Source organism: Aegilops tauschii, chromosome 3 (genome assembly GCF_002575655.3).
Source record: "Aegilops tauschii subsp. strangulata cultivar AL8/78 chromosome 3, Aet v6.0, whole genome shotgun sequence".
Lineage (NCBI taxonomy): Eukaryota > Viridiplantae > Streptophyta > Magnoliopsida > Poales > Poaceae > Aegilops > Aegilops tauschii.
The window spans coordinates 456,705,229-456,730,177 of record NC_053037.3 but is presented as its reverse complement, the minus strand read 5'-3'; the positions used below and the strand labels follow the sequence as shown (position 1 = coordinate 456,730,177).

Sequence of the window (24,949 nt, the reverse complement as noted above, 5' to 3'; positions counted from 1 at the left end):
CACAGCGCTTGAGTGAGAGAGAGATTCTTCTTGTGTTAAAAAGCGCGCGCTGCCGTGCCGATGGATATATATATAGGTAATCGATGGCTACGAAACCAAGCTCCACTACCACTACCGGGGGGGCGCGGAAAAGGCGAAAGGCGTGTGAGGGAAAGCATGCGATGCCGATGCGTGCCGGCTGTTTTGACCCCGGCCGGCCGAGCACGAGCTGACGGAAAGACGGGGAGAAAGACCCGTGATGGATGGATGGACGGGAGGCCGGCCGACGTGATGTGATACACGATGTGATGCTGCTTTTGGACCAAAATCGTGCCACTACTCCAGCTCCTACCTACGCGCATGCACCGCACTCGGCTCCAGCTCGCTCCCCCCCTTGGCCCGAAATTCGGCCGCGTCGCACTCCCTGGGCGACAGTGTATGCAGCCCGCGCGCGGTCATCTTGTAACTTTGTGTGCAAGCTAAAAAACCACCCCGCAAAACAAAAAAAAACTTTGTGTGCAAGCTTGAGGCAAGGTTCGAGATGAAGAAAAATGACACAGCTTCTCTAGCCTAGCACTAATAATCTCAGAAAAGAAGAAGATTTGTTTATGCTGTGGACAACTAGACCGCGCGCCGGGAGCCGGCCGGTCTGGTCTTGGCGTGCATGCATGCACATGGACAAACACATGGCACCCTCAATTCTCTAACCTCTGTCATCTGAACGCATTAACACCAGATTTTGTCACCGTCTGCGCCGCGCGCCCGGAGCGCGACACCTAACCGCTTCACTAACTCCAGAGAGCCCTCTCTCTCTCTCATCGACTCTTCCTCTCCGAGCGTACCTGAACTTTGTCCTTTGTGCGCGCATTTTCCTAAACAAAACAAAGGCTTTTCCAAAGTTCGGCCGCCCGCACAGGCAGAGGGAAAGGAAAAGAGAAGCGCGCTCCCCGCATGCTCCGGAACATACGTGGCAGGAGACGGACCCGTCGGCAGGCAGGTTCGTGCCCCCTGGCTGGCAGCGACGGAGGTCCGGGTTCCGTGGTCGGAGGAAGACGCCGAGGCCATCCGGAGCCACGCCGCAGGGGTCTACCGTATCGGTCGATGCAGTGCGTCTTCCTCGACGCTTGGCATGCCTTGAACCATGTGGCGTGTTACGGCTTTGTGTTTTTTCCGGTGCTTGACGGTGGGTGAGCAGAGCGCGCTCCCGCTCCGCTCCGCTGGCTGGTTCACGGGGAACAGCAACTCGACGGACGTCGAAAGCACACGGCGAACTCGCGCGAGGGCGTGCCGATGCGTGTGCCATGCCGTAATGGGAATGGACCGTGGGCAAATTTTTTTGCGGGATGACAATTTATTTACATTTAGGTAAATGAATTTTGGACGCGTCTCTAGCGTTTCCTGGCAGCCCAACCAAATAAGGTAAGTTCCTGTCCCCCTAGTACAGAAAAGGTAAGGCCCACAGCCGCCGATTCCCTCGCCCCCAGCCCCCTTGTTCCTTCGTCCCGACCCAACCAACCTCCTCCCCACGCGATATCTATTGGTTCCCTCCTCACGTGCTTTTCCTCCCCCATCCCTTGCACCCGGCGGCTGCTTCCACCTCCATTACCTACCCACCCATCCATCTTCTTCCCCAAGTAAGGCACATATTACTTGCCCACGCTCCAACAAGATCCATGAGACCTTCAGATCCCTTGTAATGGCGTCAAGAAAACCTTCAGATTACCTACAATGGCGACTTGATTAGTTGCTTCTCCTCTTAAATCTTCTCTGATCTAAGAAGGGAAAAAACAAGAGAAAGGGGAAGGGGGTGTAATTTTAGAGGTCAGATCTCTCACCTTCTTCCACTTGATTTTGCTGTTTCTCATTAGTATTCTGAAGCCCAGATCGTCTCCCACGACATATAAGTCCCCTGTGTACAAGAACATATAAACACCTCTGTAAAAAAACATCTAATCTGCTGTTCTTCAGGTTCTCTTAATCACTACATGCTTCATCTACTTGCATGTAAACAAAGCAACTTTCATGCTATTTTGGGCAAATGCACAAGTGACAGGCAAGCAAGTCTTAGAACCTTAGAAGTCCAAGTTATTCATCGTGAGAAAATGATGGTGCTGACATACATAAGGCAATTTAACCACTACATTTGAGATGCTCCTAATCACTACATGCTTTTAGCCTGTCATTATACTGATCCTACACAGGTTTGTGTTAAATAAATGGCAACTTATATGCATTGTTTAGGCAACTGCAATACAATAGGCAGGCAAGTCGTGTGTAAAAACTTGGAGCTGTTGAATTAATAAAGTGTGCAATTTTGTGAGCATGTCTGTGGAACAGACAAAGTGCAGATCATAAAAAGCTAGGCATAAGCAAAAAATATATAGATTGTTTTAAGCAGATGAGTGTTGATTTCAAGAGAAAACATACTGGTATGAACAAAAACTTGCGAGTAACCTAAGATGCAAAAACTCCTAATTTGCTTATAAATGTATGATGCTTTGATGTTTTAATTGTAGATCAGTTTTCTCAGCTCCTTGGCTAAAATGTGGTAGAATCCATGTAACTTGCTTATTGGATGCTCTTGGAGATATGATGTCTGTGGTGTACCTGCTTGTATGAACATAAAAAAATGTGTATGAGCAAAAAAACAAAAATTGGCTGTTGAAAACCTTCAGATTTGCTAGTTGCTATGTTTTTAAAAGAAAACTTCATGTGCTTGAACAAAAGCATAGCAACTTACATGAAAAGTTTTTGGCAAAATGCAAAACAGTTCATATCAAAAAAATGGTGGTGCTACATGAACAGGATGAAGAGTTACTTCATCTACTTGCACACAAATCATGGTAACTTCCATACTATTATGGGGCAAATGCATCATAACAGACAAGCAATCCTTATAAAAACATTAGGACCTTACAAGTTATTTCATCATGGAAAAATGATGATGCTACATACATAAGGCAACTTACCTATAGAAGGTCCTGTGTGGAGCAAAAATGCTTCATTGCCGGTTGTTCATCGGAAGGATGGTTGGAGCTGCAACCATTATTCTCCATTGGAAAATGGAATGTGCATCCTGGGATAAAAAAAGATAGGCAAGAAAAAACAAATCTGTGCGATGCTCCAGCATTATGAAGTAAAAAAAGAGCAAAACACACACAATATTTAAACAGGTCCTAGTAGGAGGTAAATCTTGCCACAAGATACAGTACTAAAAGTGATACTAGTGAACATGACAGACCATGTCACACAACTAAAGTAGTGCTGCTGCTCCTATTCCAAGATTACTTTCAACTAAAGTGCATCCCGTTGCATTCTCCATGATAATTGCTGATATTTCCATGATGAATACACTCTTTGAATAAGAAGCTGCCCCATGGCTTGTGCTTCCACTGTTTGCTTCAACCTGGTGATTTGTTTGTCTGCCAATGATTAAAAAAAGATTAGACAAAATTGTTGTAGCACAAAACTTTCATATAAAAAAAGTAGATGGCTCAAAATAATGTTTTTATTATATACATTGGTTGTCCCCATTTTAAAAAAATGTATTAACTGCTTGCCTCTTCCCAAATTTGATGTGTTTTCATGGTGTAAAACTGCAGGTTTGAATATGATTGACCTCAATGAAGTACCAGAGGAAGATATGCCAGAGTTTGCCTTTGTTCATGACATGAATATACTTGATCCTTTATATTGCACACAACAGAGCAACCCACTTGGTGGAGCTGACAATGCTGAGTTTGTGGCTGAATCTCCCAACCCTGTTGCCACACACAATGCTTCGACAAATGTGGTGCAAACTATGCCTACAGATATGGGTGCAACGGTCGAAGCAACTACACATCCAGTGGCAGCAACAGAGACGGATGAACACACACATTTTGACACTAACACCGCAGGTGGAACAGGTCGGACTATTGGAAACAGTTTGGCGGGCTTGGTTGGTGAGAACGATGATGAGGCATGGTCATAGCCCAAGGAACCTTACGTGGGGATGAGGTTTGACACTTTGGAAGGTGCAAAGGAACACTACAATGCGTATGCTCTGCAGCTTGGATTTTCCATCAAAATGAATACAACAAGGAGAACTGGCAACACTAGTATGTTGGTAAAGCAGCAATTTGTTTGCAACAAGTTTCGGAAACCTACAGAGGATGATGGAGGTGCAGAAATGCCCCCTGTCCTAGACAAAATTGTTGATCAGGCATAACATGTTGACGAAGATGATGATATTGTCTTTCTTGATGATGAAAGTAAGTTAAAAAAGAAAAGCAAGAAACGAAAGAAAGTAATTCAAACCGGTTGCAAGGCCAAGATGGTGGTGAAACTAGTAGATGGGCGTTGGGAGGTGGTGTACTATGTTGGTGAGCATAACCATAAGTTGGTAGACAAGCCATCTTTGAAGAAGTACTTGCGATCGCACCAAGGGATACCTCCAGAAGAAAGGGCATTCCTAACACATCTTCACAACTGCAATTTAACTACAGGTGAAAATGATCACTAGCTTGCCTGTGTTTTTTGTCTAGGTTGCTCAACACCAATTTAATGCTTGCCTGCTGATCTTTTTAAGTGTGGTATTTGGCTCATGCCCTAAAACGTGTTAAGTGATTCAATTCCTTTCCTTTGTTGTTCTTGAGGTTTCCTTTGTTACTGCTGGGGGTTGATTAGTTTTGTTGAGCAATTTGCTTGACCATAAGTTTGGCAGTTGCTCGAAAACATGGTTCTAAACTAGATTAGTTTTGCTGAGCAAAGTTGGTGGTCTCCTGTTAGTACTTGCTCAAAGTGAAGGGCATATCTTGCCTGTGCTTGTAAGCACTCATTCCCCTTGACGCTCATTGATTCGTTAGTGTGCAGTAATTAGTATTGTTGTGCTAGTTTGTCGGTGAGAACGACACCTATGGGATCACTGGAATCCCTTCTACGGTCGGCGGGCGCGGGGTTGTGAGGAGAGCAGGTCCAGGAGCCAGCACAAGGATCGTTTACCCAGGTTCAGGCCGCGAGGATGCGTAAAAACCTAGTCCTGCTTTGGTGGATGTATTGAGTGTTCTTGAGCTTTCGGACTAGCTAAGGTGGCTGGAATCCCTCTCGTGGTCGCCTCGGGCCTCCTTTTATAGTGAAAAGGGGCTGCCACAGTGGCACACAGGAGGTGGAAAGGCGTACAGTGCGCGAGCTTATCGCCCAGCATTACGGGACAAAGTGCATTAAATGCGCTACTTAGGTGTCCATTAGTTTTATCGGGGACGGGAACGAGGCCCGTCCCATCCGTCGCCACTCCACCTTGCTTCGACACGCGCCCAGGCCAGTGATGCATGCAGTGCCATGTAGGCAGGCAGACTGCTGAGGTGGCGCGGTGGCAGGGTCTTCACGAAGATCTGCATGCCACCACGCAGGTGCTTGCTGAGTTGGTCTGGAAGCCGCGTGTTGCCACGCAGGTGCCTGCCCAGCTGGTTGGGCTGGCAGCTGCATGCGAATGGCGGTGGAGCCTTGGCTGATGCGGGTCCGGAAGTGGCCCAGCTGGCGCCCTTGGCAAGGGCCTTGCCGGGGGCCCGGCAAGGGTCTTGCCGTGGCATTGCAGTCGTCCTCGGCAAGGCGCTCGCCGGGGGTCTTGTGGATCTCCTCGGCTAGGATCCCGCTGAGGGTCGCCGTCTTCTGGTTCTCATCTGGTCTTGTGAGTTTATGATCTTGACGAAGATCTGCATACCACCACGGAGGCGCCTCCCGAGCCCTGGTCCCAATGTAGTTGGCTGGGTTGGGACCCGTGGGCTCAAGGGTGGCTCGTGTTGGAAATATGCCCTAGAGGCAATAATAAATGGTTATTATTATATTTCTTTGTTCATGGTAATTGTCTATTGTTCATGCTATAATTGTGTTATCCGGAAATCGTAATGCATGTGTGAATACATAGACCACAACGTGTCCCTAGTAAGCCTCTAGTTGACTAGCTCGTTGATCAACAGATAGTCATGGTTTCCTGACTATGGACATTGGATGTCATTGATAACGGGATCACATCATTAGGAGAATGATGTGATGGACAAGACCCAATCCTAAGCATAGCTCAAAGATCGTGTAGTTCGTTTGCTAGAGCTTTTCCAATGTCAAGTATCTTCTCCTTAGACCATGAGATCGTGCAACTCCCGGATACCGTAGGAGTACTTTGGGTGTGCCAAACGTCACAACGTAACTGGGTGACTATAAAGGTACACTACGGGTATCTCCGAAAGTATCTGTTGGGTTGGCACGGATCGAGACTAGGATTTGTCACTCCGTGTGACGGAGAGGTATCTCTGGGCCCACTCGGTAATGCATCATCATAATGAGCTCAATGTGACTAAGGCGTTAGTCACGGGATCATGCATTGCGGTACGAGTAAAGAGACTTACCGGTAACGAGATTGAACAAGGTATTGGGATACCGACGATCGAATCTCGGGCAAGTAACATACCGATTGACAAAGGGAATTGTATACGGGATTGATTGAATCCTCGACATCGTGGTTCATCCGATGAGATCATCGTGGAACATGTGGGAGCCAACATGGGTATCTAGATCCCGCTGTCGGTTATTGACCGGAGAGGCGTCTCGGTCATGTCTGCATGTCTCCCAAACCCGTAGGGTCTACACACTTAAGGTTCGGTGACGCTAGGGTTGTAGAGATATGAGTATGTGGAAACCCGAAAGTTGTTCGGAGTCCCGGATGAGATCCCGGACATCACGAGGAGTTCCAGAATGGTCCGGAGGTGAAGAATTATATAGAGGAAGTCAAGTTTCGGCCACCGGGAAAGTTTCGGGGGTCACCGGTATTGTACCGGGACCACCGGAAGGGTCCCGGGGGTCCACCGGGTGGGGCCACCTATCCCGGAGGGCCCCATGGGCTGAAGTGGGAAGGGAACCAGCCCTTAGTGGGCTGGGGCGCCCCCCATGGGCCTCCCCCCTGCGCCTAGGGTTGGAAACCCTAGGGTGGGGGGGGCGCCCCACTTGCCTTGGGGGGCAAGTCTCCCCCCTGGCCGCCGCCCCCCATCCAGATGGGTTCCTGGCCGGCGCCCCCCCTCCCAGGGGGCCTATATAAAGGGGGGGGGGAGGGAGGGCAGCAGTACAACAGCCTTTGGCGCCTCCCTCCTCCCCTGCAACGCCTCTCCCTCTCGCAGAAGCTCGGCGAAGCCCTGCCGAGATCCCGCTACATCCACCACCACGCCGTCGTGCTGCTGGATCTCCATCAACCTCTCCTTCCCCCTTGCTGGATCAAGAAGGAGGAGACGTCGCTACTCCGTACGTGTGTTGAACACAGAGGTGCCGTCCGTTCGGCACTCGGTCATCGGTGATTTGGATCACGGCGAGTACGACTCCATCAACCTCGTTCATTGGAACGCTTCCGCTCGCGATCTACAAGGGTATGTAGATGCACTCCTTTCCCCTCGTTGCTAGTATACTCCATAGATGGATCTTGGTGAGTGTAGGAATATTTTAAAATTCTGCTACGATAACCAACAGTGGTATCAGAGCCAGGCCTATGCGTAGTTACTATGCACGAGTAGAACACAAAGCAGTTGTGGGCGTAGATGTTGCCAATTCTTCTTGCTGCTACTAATCTTATCTTGTTTCGGCGGCATTGTGGGATGAAGCGGCCCGGACCGACCTTACACGTACGCTTACGTGAGACAGGTTCCACCGACTGACATTCACTAGTTGCATAAGGTGGCTAGCGGGTGTCTGTCTCTCCCACTTTAGTCGGAACGGATTCGATGAAAAGGGTCCTTATGAAGGGTAAATAGAAATTGGCATATCACGTTGTGGTTTTACGTAGGTAAGAAACGTTCTTGCTAGAAACCTATACAAGCCACGTAAAAACTTGCAACAACAATTAGAGGACGTCTAACTTGTTTTTGCAGCATGTGCTATGTGATATGATATGGCCAGAAGATGTGATGAATGATATATGTGATGTATGAGATTGATCACATTCTTGTAATAGGAATCACGACTTGCATGTCGATGAGTATGACAACCGGCAGGAGCCATAGGAGTTGTCTTTATTATTTTGTATGACCTGTGTGTCATTGAATAACGCCATGTAAATTACTTTACTTTATTGCTAAACGTGTTAGCCGTAGAAGTAGAAGTAATCGTTGGCGTGACAACTTCATGAAGACACAATGATGGAGATCATGATGATGGAGATCATGGTGTCATGCCGGTGACGAAGATGATCATGGTGCCCCGAAGATGGAGATCAAAGGAGCAAAATGATATTGGCCATATCATGTCACTATTTGATTGCATGTGATGTTTATCATGTTTTGCATCTTATTTGCTTAGAACGACGGTAGTAAGTAAGATGATCCCTTATAATAATTTCAAGAAAGTGTTCACCCTAACTGTGCACCGTTGCGAAGGTTCGTTGTTTCGAAGCACCACGTGATGATCGGGTGTGATAGATTCTAACGTTCGCATACAACGGGTGTTGACGAGCCTAGCATGTACAGACATGGCCTCGGAACACACGCAATACACTTAGGTTGACTTGACGAGCCTAGCATGTACAGACATGGCCTCGGAACACGGAGGACCGAAAGGTCGAGCATGAGTCGTATAGAAGATACGATCAACATGGAGATGTTCACCGATCTTGACTAGTCCGTCTCACGTGATGATCGGACACGGCCTAGTTAACTCGGATCATGTTTCACTTAGATGACTAGAGGGATGTCTATCTGAGTGGGAGTTCATTGAATAATTTGATTATATGAACTTAATTATCATGAACTTAGTCTAAAATCTTTACAATATGTCTTGTAGATCAAATGGCCCACGTTGTCCTCAACTTCAACGCGTTCCTAGAGAAAACCAAGCTGAAAGATGATGGCAGCAACTATACGGACTGGGTCCGGAACCTGAGGATCATCCTCATAGCAGCCAAGAAAGATTATGTCCTAGAAGCACCGCTAGGTGAAGCACCAATCCCAGAGAACCAAGACGTTATGAACGCTTGGCAATCACGTGCTGATGATTACTCCCTCGTTCAGTGCGGCATGCTTTACAGCTTAGAACCGGGGCTCCAAAAGCGTTTTGAGAAGCATGGAGCATATGAGATGTTCGAAGAGCTGAAAATGGTTTTCCAAGCTCATGCCCGGGTCGAGAGATATGAAGTCTCTGACAAGTTCTTCAGCTGTAAAATGGAGGAGAATAGTTCTGTTAGTGAGCACATACTCAGAATGTCTGGGTTACACAACCGCTTGTCTCAGCTGGGAGTTAATCTCCCGGATGACGCGGTCATTGACAGAATTCTTCAGTCACTTCCACCAAGCTACAAGAGCTTTGTGATGAACTTCAATATGCAGGGGATGGAGAAGACCATTCCTGAGGTATATTCGATGCTGAAATCAGCGGAGGTGGAGATCAGAAAAGAACATCAAGTGTTGATGGTGAATAAAACCACTAAGTTCAAGAAGGGCAAGGGTAAGAAGAACTTCAAGAAGGACGGCAAGGGAGTTGCCGCGCCCGGTAAGCCAGTTGCCGGGAAGAAGTCAAAGAATGGACCCAAGCCTGAGACTAAGTGCTTTTATTGCAAGGGAAGTGGTCACTGGAAGCGGAACTGCCCCAAATACTTAGCGGACAAGAAGGCCGGCAATACCAAAGGTATATGTGATATACATGTAATTGATGTGTACCTTACCAATACTCGTAGTAGCTCCTGGGTATTTGATACCGGTGCGGTTGCTCATATTTGTAACTCAAAACAGGAACTGCGGAATAAACGGAGACTGGCAAAGGACGAGGTGACGATGCGCATCGGGAATGGTTCCAAGGTCGATGTGATCACCGTCGGCATGCTACCTCTGCATCTACCTACGGGATTAGTTTTAAACCTCAATAATTGTTATTTAGTGCCAGCTTTGAGCATGAACATTGTATCTGGATCTCGTTTAATTCGAGATGGCTACTCATTTAAATCCGAGAATAATGGTTGTTCTATTTGTTTGAGAGATATGTTTTATGGTCATGCCCCGCTGGTCAATGGTTTATTCTTGATGAATCTCGAACGTGATGTTACACATATTCATAGTGTGAATACCAAAAGATGTAAAGTTGATAACGATAGTCCCACATACTTGTGGCACTGCCGCCTTGGTCACATTGGTGTCAAGCGCATGAAGAAGCTCCATGCAGATGGACTTTTGGAGTCTCTTGATTACGAATCATTTGACACGTGCGAACCATGCCTCATGGGTAAGATGACCAAGACTCCGTTCTCCGGAACAATGGAGCGAGCAACCAACTTATTGGAAATCATACATACCGATGTGTGTGGTCCAATGAGTGTTGAGGCTCGCGAAGGATATCGTTATGTTCTCACTCTCACTGATGACTTAAGTAGATATGGGTATGTCTACCTATTGAAACAAAAGTCTGAAACCTTTGAAAAGTTCAAGGAATTTCAGAGTGAGGTTGAGAATCAACGTGACAAGAAAATAAAGTTCTTACGATCAGATCGTGGTGGAGAATATTTAAGTCACGAATTTGGTACGCACTTAAGGAAATGTGGAATCGTTTCACAACTCACGCTGCCTGGAACACCGCAGCGAAATGGTGTGTCCGAACGTCGTAATCGCACTCTATTGGATATGGTGCGATCTATGATGTCTCTTACCGATCTACCGCTCTCATTTTGGGGCTATGCTTTAGAGACTGCCGCATTCACTTTAAATAGGGCTCCGTCGAAATCCGTTGAGACGACACCGTATGAATTATGGTTTGGGAAGAAACCTAAGCTGTCGTTTCTAAAAGTTTGGGGATGCGATGCTTATGTCAAGAAACTTCAACCTGAAAAGCTCGAACCCAAGTCGGAAAAATGCGTCTTCATAGGATACCCTAAGGAAACCATTGGGTATACCTTCTACCTCAGATCCAAAGGCAAGATCTTTGTTGCCAAGAATGGGTCCTTTCTGGAGAAAGAGTTTCTCTCGAAAGAAGTAAGTGGGAGGAAAGTGGAACTTGATGAGGTGATAGTCACCCCTTCCGTACCGGAAAGTAGCGCAGTGCGGGAAGATGTTCCTGTGGTGCCTACACCGACTGGGGAGGAAGTTAATGATGATGATCATGAAGCTTCGGATCAAGTTGCTACTGAACTGCGTAGGTCCACAAGGACACGTTCCGCACCAGAGTGGTACGGCAACCTTGTCCTGGAAATCATGTTGTTAGACAACGGTGAACCTTCGAACTATGAAGAAGCGATGGCGGGCCCGGATTCCGACAAATGGCTAGAAGCCATGAAATCGGAGATAGGATCCATGTATGAAAACAAAGTATGGACTTTGACTGACTTGCCCGATGATCGGCGAGGCATAGAAAACAAATGGATCTTTAAGAAGAAGGCAGACGCGGATGGTAATGTGACCATCTATAAGGCTCGACTTGTCGCTAAGGGTTATCGACAAGTTCAAGGGGTTGACTACAATGAGACTTTCTCACCCGTAGCGAAGCTGAAGTCCGTCCGAATCATGTTAGCAATTGCCGCATACTATGATTATGAGATATGGCAGATGGACGTCAAAACGGCATTCCTTAATGGCTTCCTTAAGGAAGAATTGTATATGATGCAGCCGGAAGGTTTTGTCGATCCTAAGAATGCTAACAAAGTGTGCAAGCTCCAGCGCTCAATCTATGGGCTGGTGCAAGCATCTCGGAGTTGGAACATTCGCTTTGATGAGATGATCAAAGCGTTTGGGTTTACACAGACTTATGGAGAAGCCTGTGTTTACAAGAAAGTGAGTGGAAGCTCTGTAGCATTTCTCATATTATATGTGGATGACATACTATTGATGGGAAATGATATAGAATTCTTGGAAAGTATAAAGGCCTATTTGAATAAGTGTTTTTCAATGAAGGACCTTGGAGAAGCTGCTTATATATTAGGCATCAAGATCTATAGAGATAGATCAAGACGCCTCATTGGTCTTTCACAGAGTACGTACCTTGACAAGATATTGAAGAAGTTCAATATGGATCAGTCCAAGAAGGGGTTCTTGCCTGTATTGCAAGGTGTGCAATTGAGCACGGCTCAATGCCCGACCACGGCAGAAGATAGAGAAAAGATGAGTGTCATCCCCTATGCCTCGGCCATAGGGTCTATTATGTATGCCATGCTGTGTACCAGACCTGATGTAAACCTTGCTGTAAGTTTGGTAGGAAGGTACCAAAGTAATCCCGGCATGGAACACTGGACAGCGGTCAAGAATATCCTAAAGTACCTGAAGAGGACTAAGGATATGTTTCTCGTTTATGGAGGTGACGAAGAGCTCGTCGTAAAGGGTTACGTCGACGCTAGCTTCGACACAGATCTGGATGACTCGAAGTCACAAACTGGATACGTGTATATTTTGAATGGAGGAGCAGTAAGCTAGTGCAGTTGCAAGCAAAGCGTCGTGGCGGGATCTACATGTGAAGCGGAGTACATGGCAGCCTCGGAGGCAGCACAGGAAGCAGTCTGGATGAAGGAGTTCATTACCGACCTAGGGGTGATTCCCAATGCGTCGGCCCCGATGACTCTCTTCTGTGACAACACTGGAGCTATTGCCCTTGCCAAGGAGCCCAGGTTTCACAGGAAGACCAGGCATATCAAGCGTCGCTTCAACTCCATTCGTGAAAGTGTTCAAAATGGAGACATAGATATTTGTAAACTACATACGGACCTGAATGTAGCAGATCCGTTGACTAAACCTCTCCCTAGAGCAAAACATGATCAACACCAGGACGCAATGGGTGTTCGATTCATCACAATGTAACTAGATTATTGACTCTAGTGCAAGTGGGAGACTGTTGGAAATATGCCCTAGAGGCAATAATAAATGGTTATTATTATATTTCTTTGTTCATGGTAATTGTCTATTGTTCATGCTATAATTGTGTTATCCGGAAATTGTAATGCATGTGTGAATACATAGACCACAACGTGTCCCTAGTAAGCCTCTAGTTGACTAGCTCGTTGATCAACAGATAGTCATGGTTTCCTGACTATGGACATTGGATGTCATTGATAACGGGATCACATCATTAGGAGAATGATGTGATGGACAAGACCCAATCCTAAGCATAGCTCAAAGATCGTGTAGTTCGTTTGCTAGAGCTTTTCCAATGTCAAGTATCTTCTCCTTAGACCATGAGATCGTGTGACTCCCGGATACCGTAGGAGTACTTTGGGTGTGCCAAACGTCACAACGTAACTGGGTGACTATAAAGGTACACTACGGGTATCTCCGAAAGTATCTGTTGGGTTGGCACGGATCGAGACTGGGATTTGTCACTCCGTGTGACGGAGAGGTATCTCTGGGCCCACTCGGTAATGCATCATCATAATGAGCTCAATGTGACTAAGGCGTTAGTCATGGGATCATGCATTGCGGTACGAGTAAAGAGATTTGCCGGTAACGAGATTGAACAAGGTATTGGGATACCGACGATCGAATCTCGGGCAAGTAACATACCGATTGACAAAGGGAATTGTATACGGGATTGATTGAATCCTCGACATCGTGGTTCATCCGATGAGATCATCGTGGAACATGTGGGAGCCAACATGGGTATCCAGACCCCGCTGTTGGTTATTGACCGGAGAGGCGTCTCGATCATGTCTGCATGTCTCCCGAACCCGTAGGGTCTACACACTTAAGGTTCGGTGACGCTAGGGTTGTAGAGATATGAGTATGCGGAAACCCGAAAGTTGTTCGGAGTCCCGGATGAGATCCCGGACGTCACGGGGAGTTCCGGAATGGTCCGGAGGTGAAGAATTATATACAGGAAGTCAAGTTTTGGCCACCGGGAAAGTTTCGGGGGTCACCGGTATTGTACCGGGACCACCGGAAGGGTCCCGGGGGTCCACCGGGTGGGGCCACCTATCCCGGAGGGCCCCATGGGCTGAAGTGGGAAGGGAACCAGCCCTTAGTGGGCTGGGGCGCCCCCCATGGGCCTCCCCCCTGCGCCTAGGGTTGGAAACCCTAGGGTGGGGGGGGGCGCCCCACTTGCCTTGGGGGGCAAGTCTCCCCCTTGGCCGCCGCCCCCCATCCAGATGGGTTCCTGGCCGGCGCCCCCCCTCCCAGGGGGCCTATATAAAGGGGGGGGGAGGGAGGGCAGCAGTACAACAGCCTTTGGCGCCTCCCTCCTCCCCTGCAACACCTCTCCCTCTCGCAGAAGCTCGGCGAAGCCCTGCCGAGATCCCGCTACATCCACCATCACGCCGTCGTGCTGCTGGATCTCCATCAACCTCTCCTTCCCCCTTGCTGGATCAAGAAGGAGGAGACGTCGCTGCTCCGTACGTGTGTTGAATGCGGAGGTGCCGTCCGTTCGGCACTCGGTCATCGGTGATTTGGATCACGGCGAGTACGACTCCATCAACCTCGTTCATTGGAACGCGTCCGCTCGCGATCTACAAGGGTATGTAGATGCACTCCTTTCCCCTTGTTGCTAGTATACTCCATAGATGGATCTTGGTGAGCGTAGGAATATTTTAAAATTCTGCTACGATAACCAACGGCTCGCTCTACTGGCGTTGGGCATGCCACCCCGGCAAGGCTCTTGCCGGGGTTGCTGAGGCTGCGCCGGCAAGGGTCTTGCCGGGGGAGCCTGCTTCGCTCTTTCTCTCCTTTCTGTTCCTGGTCTTGGCGTTGCCTTGGCCTTCGGCTTTTCTCCGGCTCCCCTCCTCTGCCCTACTTAGTGTGGCCGCGGCGCGCGGCTCCGACTGCCCGTGCACAAGTAAAGGGGTACAAAGGAGTGCCCCTACTTTAGTACACTGACAGGAGGCCCCGGGCCTGGGCCACACATAAGCGCGACACGTTGTTGGGCCTGGCCCAAAATGGTGCACGGGCAGGTGGGGCGGATTTTTACCGTAGTAACTCTTCGTCCGCTGCGATTCCCCACGACCCGCGTTGAACGCGCGATGTGGGGGTTCGTGCGTGATGTGGGGGTCATGCGTGGGGCGGTCTATGCATGCATGCGTCACGTCGTGGTTAATGGGAAAGGAGGTGGCCTGCGCCTTCCCCGTAAAAAGGGATAACCGCGGGCGCGCTGCTCACTTTACCCCCCTTCCCGCGTCTTCTCCAATCTCAGAGTCGCCGCCTCCCCCTTCGTCCTCTTTCTCGAGCTTTTCGCCTTTGCTCGCCGCCGTTGTGCCTTCGCTGTCCTTCGCCCTCGCTTCTCGCAGCCGCCATGGCTCCCAAATCCACCAAGGGCAAGGGAGTGGCCAAGGATGCCGGGGCGACAAAGTCGCCGGAGAGTGAGCAGGCGGCGTGACGGACGTAGCTCGCCTACTTCCCCTCGATGGTAGACGCGGTCGAACTGCGGGACTACTTCAAGCCCCTGTGGGGTGCAAGACGGGAGGCGAGACGATGGGGCATCCGGCCACGCGCGTCATCCCCGCCAATTGCGCCGAGGCCGCCCCAAATCGGTATCCATTCTTCGTCGATTACTTCTCTTGCGGCCTTTGCACCCCCCTTCTCTGATTTCTTCAACGATGTCATGCACACCTACGGCTTCCACCTTCTGGATTTTACTCCAAATGCCGTGACGTGCATGGATCTCTTTGCGCACCTCTGCGAGGGTTTCGCCTGGGTGTATCCCAACACGGCGCTCTTCTGCCACTACTTCTTCCCTCGGATCCAACCGGGGGGAGCCATTTCCGGTTGCGTCGCCTGGATCCCACGGTCCAAGGGGGCATACCCGGAGGGCGCTCAGAAGGAGAGGTGGGAAGAATGGTGGGGCCGGTGGTGCTGGATTGAGGAGGATGATCCACAAGATTTCTGCCGGGTTCGCCAGGCGCCGCCGGTTCGGCGGAGCGACTGGAGCGATGTTGATGCCGACGACGCGAAGCTCACGGTCGCCACCACCAGGATTCTTCGCCTCACCGAGGCCAGGCTCACCCTTGAGATGATCGGAGCGGATTTCATCCGCCGCCGAATCGCTCCGCTGCACAACAAGGGGAGGCCAACCTGGCTTTTCACGTACGCCGCCGACATCATGAGGCTCCACCCCGGCCTCGACCACAACCTCACGGTGATGAGGCACGCCCATATCTACCAACGGCTCTTTTAGCTGGACATGAATCGCGATGGCGAGGTCGAGCGGTCTGGCAAGGACGCGAGGGCCGCCACGAAGGCCGGCAAGGTCGCCAAGGGGCCCTTGTTTAAGTTGCCGGCAGGAGTGGTCCCGCTGAGCAACAACTCTCGCCGGACCGACATCATCGCCATGATGCCGGACTTCAACGCGCATGGTCTTGGCCCGAGCTGGGTCGAGCCGGAGGAAATTCAAGTGCGGGAGTTCTTCGACACCTTGCATGAGGGGTACGTCACCGCCGAGCCGCGGCTCATCCAGGACACCACCCAGGCGGAGCTGGACTACATCGCCGCCAGGGCGATGGAGGCGGAGCTCGCCAAGGAGGCCGGTAGCACCGGCGGCGTTGAGGACAAGGCCGCAGCGGAAGCAGAGGAGAAGGAGCTCGCCTAGTGGGCGGAGGCCGCTGGGGAGGCCAGCAGTGCCGGCACCGGGGCTCTTCTCATCGAAGATGTGGTCGGTGAGTCGTCGGAGGAGGAGGCCGAGGCTATCGACCCTCCGGCCACAGGGGGGAGGGCGAGTCCTGCGGCGGGCCACCTCTGGCGAGCCGGTCCAGCCCGGCAGGGCCGTACAACTGCGGCAAGCCCAGGAGGGGTCCGGGCGCCAGACAAGGGCCGCGGCGGCGAAGAAGTCGGTGAAGGCCGTGGTGGCGAAGAAGAGAGCGACCGCCTCTTCTTCGTCCAAACGCCCTCGGACTCCATCAGCTTCCCCTCCTCCGGCAGATGACGACGCAGAGGTCACCTTCGACTTCGGGTCCCTCAGCCCGCGGAGGAAGAGGAAGGCAGCAGAGGAGGAGGAGGAGTAAGTTTTGCTTCCCCCTTTTGTCATCTCCGTTTCCCCAAACAGTGCCGCTTATCTCGAATTATTTTCATTTTGCAGGGACGTGGAGACGCTGGCCCAGAGGGCGAAGAGGGCCAGGACCTCGACGAGCGGCCAGCCCCCGGCAGGCGCCTCCGGCACACCACTGGTGGTGTTGAGTAGTCCGGACAGCAACCCCCGGCCCAGCCCCCAGCGTGAGTCCATCACTTGCCCTCTGCCAACGTGTGTTGGGGGTATGATCAGTTGGCGCTGACCTTGCCGTGGTTGCAGGAGGAGAACAGCAGCAGGAGGATCCACACAGGGCTACCCCCAACACGCCGCCCGCATCGACCACGCCGCCCCGAGGGGCGTCGTCGGCAAGGGCGCCAAGCACCGAGCCCATGCACACGGAGGAGGAGGAGGCGAACTCGGGCGCTGGTGGCTTTGCCTCGGCGCCAAATGATGGCGGGGAGGGGACCTCTGCTTCCCAGCCCGGCACGGGTAAGCCACTCGCCTTCCGTTCATGTTTGCTTTTTCTTCTTGTTCTTTCTGAATCTTGATCTTGGCCTCACCTCATCCCCTTCTCGATATCTAGATTTCCCCTCGGTGGACTCAGAGGACATCGACACCGTCATCGAGGATGTCGCCAAGGATGCCGCGGTGGAGGCCGAGAAGATTGCTGCCGAGGAGACCACCAAGGGCGCCACGGAGGACGCCACCAAGGGACTTGCCGGGGAGCACGACAAGGCTACTGCCGATGAGGCCGGCAAGGGGCCTGCTGGGGAGGCCGGCAAGGCCGCTGCCGAGGAGGAGGTGGTTGACGACCAACCTTCCTCCTCTGTTGCCTCTGGCTCCGGCAGGTATCTGAGGGTGGGCGACGACCTTTTCGTCCACCTTCCAGGGGCGTCGAGCTCCAGGGCGCCCATCGAAGGAGAGGTGTTCGACGAGGAGGTGCTTGCCGCCGCCGGGCTCGAGGTTGTTGACGAACCGAGCACCGGCGGTGATGGTTCTCAGGAGGAGTGGCTTCTCCAGGCCATGGGCGCCAACTTCCGGAAGCTCCAGGCGCTCCACCGCGCCCGCCTGGACAAGGCCAAGTCCAGGATGGCAACTGTGGACAAGGCGGAGGCGGACCTCAAGGTGCGTGTCGCCGAGATGCAGACTTGGTTCCTCCAGGCTTGTGAGGAGCTGAAGGCCGCCCAGGGCGAGCTGGCCAAGCATGATGTGGAGCTCACCATGAAGTAGGCCGACATCAAGAAGGCCCAGGAGACGGCGAAGAACTTGGCCGCCGCGGCCGAGGCCGCTCGAACCTAGCACCAGGCCGTGCTAGACTCCCAGGAGGAGGACCTTGCCGCGCGTGAGGAGAAGCTTGCCGCAACGCTCTGCGGCAAGGATGAGGAGGTGGGAAAGCTCGTCGTGCAGCGGACCCAAGAGCTGGAGCAGAGGCACAGAGAGGCGCTCGATGCCCAGGCTCTGGTTCACGCTGACAGGGTGAAGGAGCTGGAGGTGGAGCGGGACGGGCTGAAGGACCAGGCCCAGAAGCTGGCCGAGGAGAAGAACACGCTCAACGGTGCCCTGGTGGAGGCGCAGGGCGCAATCCTTGGCAAGGCTGAGCAGCTCTCCAAGGCCAACGACTCCATAAAGGATCTGACGTTGAAGCTGGAGGGTCTTGAGAAGATGCTCTCGGAGGCCAAGGCCCGGGAAGAGACCCTGGCCAAGAATCTGGAGGCCGAGAAGCAGCTGCGGAAGGACGAGACCGCCAACCACAAAGACTTTGTGGAGGGCGAGAACCGCTGGATCAGCCGCCTCGAGGATGTCGCCGGCAGGATCACCACACAGCTGGCCACCATGGGTATGCCAAATGTGAGGTACGTCCAGGATCGCAGCACAACCCCCAACGCCAGGCTGGCCGTCTTCTTCGAGGGTGTTCTTGGAGCCCTGGAGCAGCTTCACTCCAACCGGGCGGCCTCCCTGGCCGATGAGTCCCGGAGGCTTTGCCGGGGTGCCATGACCAAGGTCCTCGCCAAGGTGGCGCACTGGAATCCTGACCTCGACTTTGAAGCTGCGCTGGAGAGCTTGCCGGAGGATGCGGACATCACGGTGCTCAAGGAGCGTATCAAGCCCATCATCAGACGCATCGACGGAATCCAGAGGGTGAGGGCCAGCACCGGGACTAGGTACCCCGTTTCTCATTGCCGCTGCAGGTTCACGACCAAGAAAATTTCTATCTTTAGTTAGAACCGCGGCAAAAATTTATGTAATATAACTATGCAGTGCTTTTGACACAATGCATATTATTTTCCTGTTCGATTTTCCTTTGTATGTCCACCCTACGTTAACCGGGTAGGCTCGCCGACGCGTAAACCCAGGGCGGCGCCTTGAGGACGGATCCCCAATGGCATGCCGGGTGTGCTTGCTGCCGGGCGAACCACCTTACCGCCCTTAACGCGGCCGCTCGAACTGTCGAGCTTGACTCGAGTCAGAATCGAGAGCGTTGCCAATTGTGGAAGGCTACCTTGCCACTCTCGACGCGGCCGCTTGAGCTGTTGAGTGGACTCGAAACAGAACAAGGGCGTTGCCAATTGCGGGAGGGCCCCTTTGCGTGCAGGTTTTCCATACAAAGAACGAGATCTCCGAGGGGAATAACCTTATATAAAAAGGAAATATCTAAAGTTCGGCATGACTTAGCTTTCCTGTCGCCGCACCGGCGTCCTTCGCGCTTGTAGGCGGCGTCGCTCTCTTGGCCGTCTTCTTCTTCGGAAGCCGCGGCCATGAAGAACTGCTAGGCTAACTGCTAGACCAGATTCTCACAACTGCGCCCCCTACCTGGCGCGCCAAAGATGTCGGTGAGAACGACACCTATGGGATCACTGGAATCCCTTCTACGGTCGGCGGGCGCGGGGTTGTGAGGAGAGCAGGTCCAGGAGCCAGCACAAGGATCGTTTACCCAGGTTCGGGCCGCGAGGATGCGTAAAACCCTAGTCCTGCTTTGGTGGATGTATTGAGTGTTCTTGAGATTTCGAACTAGCTATGGTGGCTGCGTAGTTCCAAAAAGCCGGATCCCTCTCCTGGTCGCCTCCGGCCTCCTTTTATAGTGAAAAGGGGTTGCCACAGTGGCACACAGGAGGTGGATAGGCGTACAGTGCGCGAGCTTATCGCCTAGCATTACGGGACAAAGCGCATTAAATGCGCTACTTAGGTGTCCATTAGCTTTATCGGGGACGGGAACGAGGCCCGTCCCGTCCGTTGCCGCTCCTCCTTGCTTCGACACACGCTCAGGCCAGCGATGCATGCAGTGCCATGTAGGCAGGCAGGCTGCTGAAGTGGCGCGATGGCAGGGTCTTCACGAAGATCTGCATGCCACCACGCAGGTGCTTGCTGAGTTGGTCTGGAAGCCGCGTGTTGCCACGTAGGTGCCTCCCTAGCTGGTTGGGCTGGCAGCTGCATGCGAATGGCGGTGGAGCCTTGGCTGATGCGGGTCCGAAAGTGGCCCAGCTGGCGCCCTCAGCAAGGGCCTTGCCGTGGCATTGCAGTCATCCCCGGCAAGGCGCTTGCCGGGGGTCTTGTGGATCTCCTCGGCTAGGATCCCGCCGAGGGTCGCCATCTTCTGGTTCTCATCTGGTCTTGTGAGTTTATGATCTTGACGAGGATCTGCATGCCACCACGGACGCGCCTCCCGAGCCCTGGTCCCAATGTAGTTGGCTGGGTTGGGACCCGTGGGCTCAAGGGTGGCTCGCTCTGCTCGCATTGGGCGTGCCGCCCCGGCAAGGCTCTTGCTGGGGCTGCTGAGGCTGCCCCGGCAAGGGTCTTGCCGGGGGAGCCTGCTTTGCCCTTTCTGTCCTTTGTGTTCCTGGTCTTGGCGTTGCCTTGGCCTCCGTCTTTTCTCCGGCTCCCCTCTTCTGCCCTGCTTAGTGTGGCCGCGACGCGCGGCTCCGACTGCCCGTGCACAAGTAAAGGGGTACAAAGGAGTGCCCCTACTTTAGTACACCGACATAGTTGCTTTCCCAGGTGTTAGCAGTTGCTCAAAACATGTCCTCAACTTGCATGCACTTGCTGGACACTTTTCATATATTGGGTTGTGTGAAAAATACAAGTAGGACTTTGCCTGAACAATCAAAATGGTTTGTGGGTGCGCATATATTAGTCTAGTTGTACTAGTTGCTTGCCCGTAAGTTAGTACTTGCTCTAACCATGTGCTGAGCTTGCCTGCACATTTTCACATGGTTTTGTGCGTTTGAGTTGCTGTGTATAAACTACTTCTCAGTGTCATGCATAAAAAATTGTGTCTTTATGAAAATGATTTTTTTGCCTTTATCTGCAGGGCGTATGATGCATATTATGTCAGACTTCTATGGCACAGAGCTGATCGTCCCCTATGGTACTAAGCACATTACAAACCTAAAGACAATGTTAAACAAAGATGCCACCAAAGAAGGAGATATGATTGAGACAGTTGCCTACTTCAAAGATCAACAAAAAGATGATCCAGACTTCTTTTATAAGATAAAGTACGATGAGGAGGACAGGGTGGAGAACATTTTCTGGGTTGACGGTGCAGCTAGGAAAGCTTATGTCGAGGCTTACCACGATTGCATCTCGTTCGACACTACATATATGACTAACATGTACAATATGCCTTTTGCCCCGTTTATTGGAATTAATAGACACGGGCAGTCGTTTATGTTGGGCTGCGGCTTTGTTAGGCAAGAAATGGCATCGAGCTTTGATTGGTTGTTTGAGACGTTCCTTGAGGCAATGAACGGTATAACACCAACCAACATCATAACTGACCAAGACATTGCGATGGCACAATCCATCAAAAAGATGTTTCCTACGAGTGTGCATCGTTGTTGCCGTTGGCATATAATGAAGAAGGCACAAGAGAAGCTTGGATCAATGTTGGCACGAAACCCTGGTTTGTCGCGTGATTTCAATGAATGTGTTGACTTCAGCTTGACACCAGAGGAGTTTGAGACAAGATGGAATGCTCTGTTGTTGAAGTATGAGGGTATGGTTGACACCCACTATGAGAATCTATATAACTACCGGGCAACATGGGTTCCTTGTTACTTCAAGCACCAGTTCTTCCCTTTCTTGCAATCAACCTAGCGCAGTGAGGGGTTCAACGCTGTCCTTAAGCGATATGTGAACCCACATAAATCCATCTTGAACTTCGTGAAACAATACCAGAAAATTCAAACACACATACTAGTCCGAGAAGGTGCCAAAGACTATAGAACAGAGCATTTGCAGACTGAACTGTGGTTGTCTTACCCCTTTGAGAAGCTAGCTTATGAGGCCTACACCAGGGACTTGTATGTTAAGTTTCAAACAGAGTTTGCGTTGATTGCGAGGTACAATGTACGGCCTCATGGTTCTAACTTGTATGAAGTTTACCCCAACCAGTAGTGGGTTGTGAAGTATGGATCTAGAAGCTACTACGTGACATGCGAGCCAAGTGCTGAAGACTATAGATGTGAATGTTGCAGAATGGACAGGGATGGCATGCTTTGTTGCCATATTTTGAAAGTTTTCACACAACTGGGTGTCAATAAAATCCCTGAGAACTACATCATTCGCAGATGGACTCCCCTGGCAATACCTGATGCACCACCTGCTCCTGATCATGAGCCCGATGAGTTGCCAGAACAGCCAAAGAAAGAGCTTCGGCTTGCAAGCATGCAAATGGATTTTGCAAATCTTGCCCGCGGAGCTAGCGCATCTGATGCTGCTACAGACATTGTAAAGAAACATATGCGTGCAACACGGCAAGAAATTAAAAATCTGAAGTTGTCAAGGAAAAAAAACACAGCGGCATCATCTAGTAGCAACCCTGGTGGGCCTCCACCGCCGCCTAGTTCTTCAGTACCGTAAGGAAGTGGTAACCCTGCTACGGCAAGTAGTCGCAAGGCTAATCGACCTGTGCCACCACCTAATGGGCCCGTGCAAGCACCACCTGGTCCGAGAACTCAACAGCCTACTTCTGCACCGCATCAAAAAAGTGGCGCGACGAAAGTTCCTAGCCCTATGAACACTGCTCTGCATGAGCGAGCATCTTCAGCAACTGCGCCACTTCATAAGGGCCCCACTCCAGTACACTACGGCCCTGTGCCAGCAAGTTGGCGCCCTGTACCTCCACCCAGAATGCCTGCACCCAGGATGCGTGCACAAGAAACAAGGGTGGGTGTTCCTCAACCCCGGGGCCCCATACTGCAACCTAGAGAACCTACTCCGCAAAACAGATACCTTGCTCCAGAAACCATGTGTCCTGCCACATATCCCGCACGGACTGAACAACGTCCCAGGGGTCCAAGAGGGTATGCACAACAACCCAGGCCACCTGCTCCCCCAGCAATTGTGTATCTGCCGCCAAACACAAGTGCTTCTAGTGGTGGGCCAATAGCATGGATGGCCCGCAAAGATTGAACTCGCCTAGTGGTTCTGGACAATATGTCATACGCTCAACACTTCCCCCAAAAAATGCAGACCCGCTGTTAGTTTCTTCTCCACAAACTACTAGTGATGAACGCGTACAGCTAGGGGTTGCGTCACAGGGCAAAGGACCTGCCATTCCAGAAGGTGCTCCTGTACTTGATCCTGATCTTGTTTATGCTACTCCCACGGCAGATCCTACCATTCCTAGAGACCCTCCAAAATCGACAACAAAAGGAAGAGCGAAGCAACGGAGGATTCAATCAGCTCTAGAGCTGCACCCAAGAGGAAGAACAAGTGCAGTTATTGTAGTTCTACATAACACAATTCTGCACTATGCAAAACGAGATTGGTTTGATGGACATTTTGCAATTTTGACAATATTTGGGTATAAGATTGTGCAAAGAAAGAATGCTGGTAGAAGGCGTGTGTGGGAATGAATTTTTTGTTTATGAATAGGATGTCGCTACTCTTTTATGTCTATGAGTTACCTTAGCCTACCTGTTATCTATATAAGATTTTATGGTTATGATGTAAGGTTGTTTTTTAAGTTCAACCTCTGCTTTTTATTTTGGCAATTAGGGGCTTGTCTCCTTTAACTACAAGCAACTCCTCTACGAGTTATTTTTGTATCATTTGATCTGTGGGCAGGCAACTCCTGAAAGCTATTATTGCAAGTTGCATGATAAAACTACGCAACTAACTCATGTTGTGTCGCTTATGCAACTAAGCCATGTTATGTCTCAATAAACTACCCTAAGATACCCGAAGTGCCTTAACATAATAATAAAGGATAAATTCCAATTTTTCAATTTTCATTTTTTTGCAGAAATTAGTTTGAAAAAAGCAACCACTCTCTGGTTTTGTTGCAAGTTAAAACAAGGTAACTTTAATTACTTATTAAGGCTATTAACAAACCACAGAGAAATTGAGCAGTTCATGCAAATTAAATAAAGATTTAAATAGCAAAAAACATTGAGGTAAAACTAACCTATGTTAATTTGAGGACGTCTTTCCATGGCGCCTTGTTGTGAATGCTGTCAACCCATTGAATAGTCAGCTGCTTCCTGATGTTTGGGATATCATCAGGTGTAATACTTGGAACGTTCCTTGCCTCCCATCCACTGGCAATTGTGAGAGCATAAACCCCGCAGTCAACACTATACAAAATAATTGTTTCACAGAAACACGAGCCATAAGTTAAACATTTTTATCGACTTATTGGCATGTTCATACATGTGGGAAAAAATATCTAGGGGCTTATGGGTACTTACTCATTATTTTGTCTTGGAACATCAATGTTCACAAGACCGAAGTTGTCCAAGACAACATGTGACTTGGGGTAGTGCAGTTCCCATAGATTGCGGAAGCTTGCAACTATGGCCCTTCCACACCTATCAAGCGATGGGGGTTCAAGTGTTCTCCATGAATCAAGTACCTCGAACCTTCGGTCTCTTATATTCACATTGAAAACCCAATAATGGTTCCCTCTGACTGGCTTTGAAGGGTCAATGTTCTCTAAAATAGGAAACATGATCTGCATAAATGATGATCAGACAAAAATGTGTTAGATAGTTGAAGAAAAATGTGTTGGTTCTGGTTACTAGAGTTACGGTTCTGGTTTGTGTGTGTGCAACTGCTATCA

General features: G+C 50.6%; 1 protein-coding gene across 1 annotated transcript; it reads left to right on the top strand.

The window, feature by feature from the left end:
• The first annotated feature begins 1,568 nt into the window (after positions 1–1,568).
• On the top strand, positions 1,569–22,674 carry LOC120976111 (protein FAR1-RELATED SEQUENCE 5-like). The gene is made up of 3 exons (XM_045234442.1): positions 1,569–1,800; positions 3,582–4,466; positions 21,194–22,674. The coding sequence occupies exons 2-3, from the start codon at positions 4,295–4,297 to the stop codon at positions 21,979–21,981; spliced, it is 960 nt and encodes a 319-aa protein (XP_045090377.1). The 5' UTR covers positions 1,569–1,800; positions 3,582–4,294; the 3' UTR covers positions 21,982–22,674.
• Positions 22,675–24,949: the final 2,275 nt, after the last annotated feature.

Excerpts from the sequence above, each read along its gene's own strand:
- LOC120976111 (XM_045234442.1), top strand. The coding sequence starts at position 4,295 with ATGGTGGTGAAACTAGTAGATGGGCGTTGGGAGGTGGTGTACTATGTT. Across the intron at positions 4,467-21,193 it reads CAACTGCAATTTAACTACAG|GGCGTATGATGCATATTATG; the intron begins GTGAAAATGATC and ends CTTTATCTGCAG.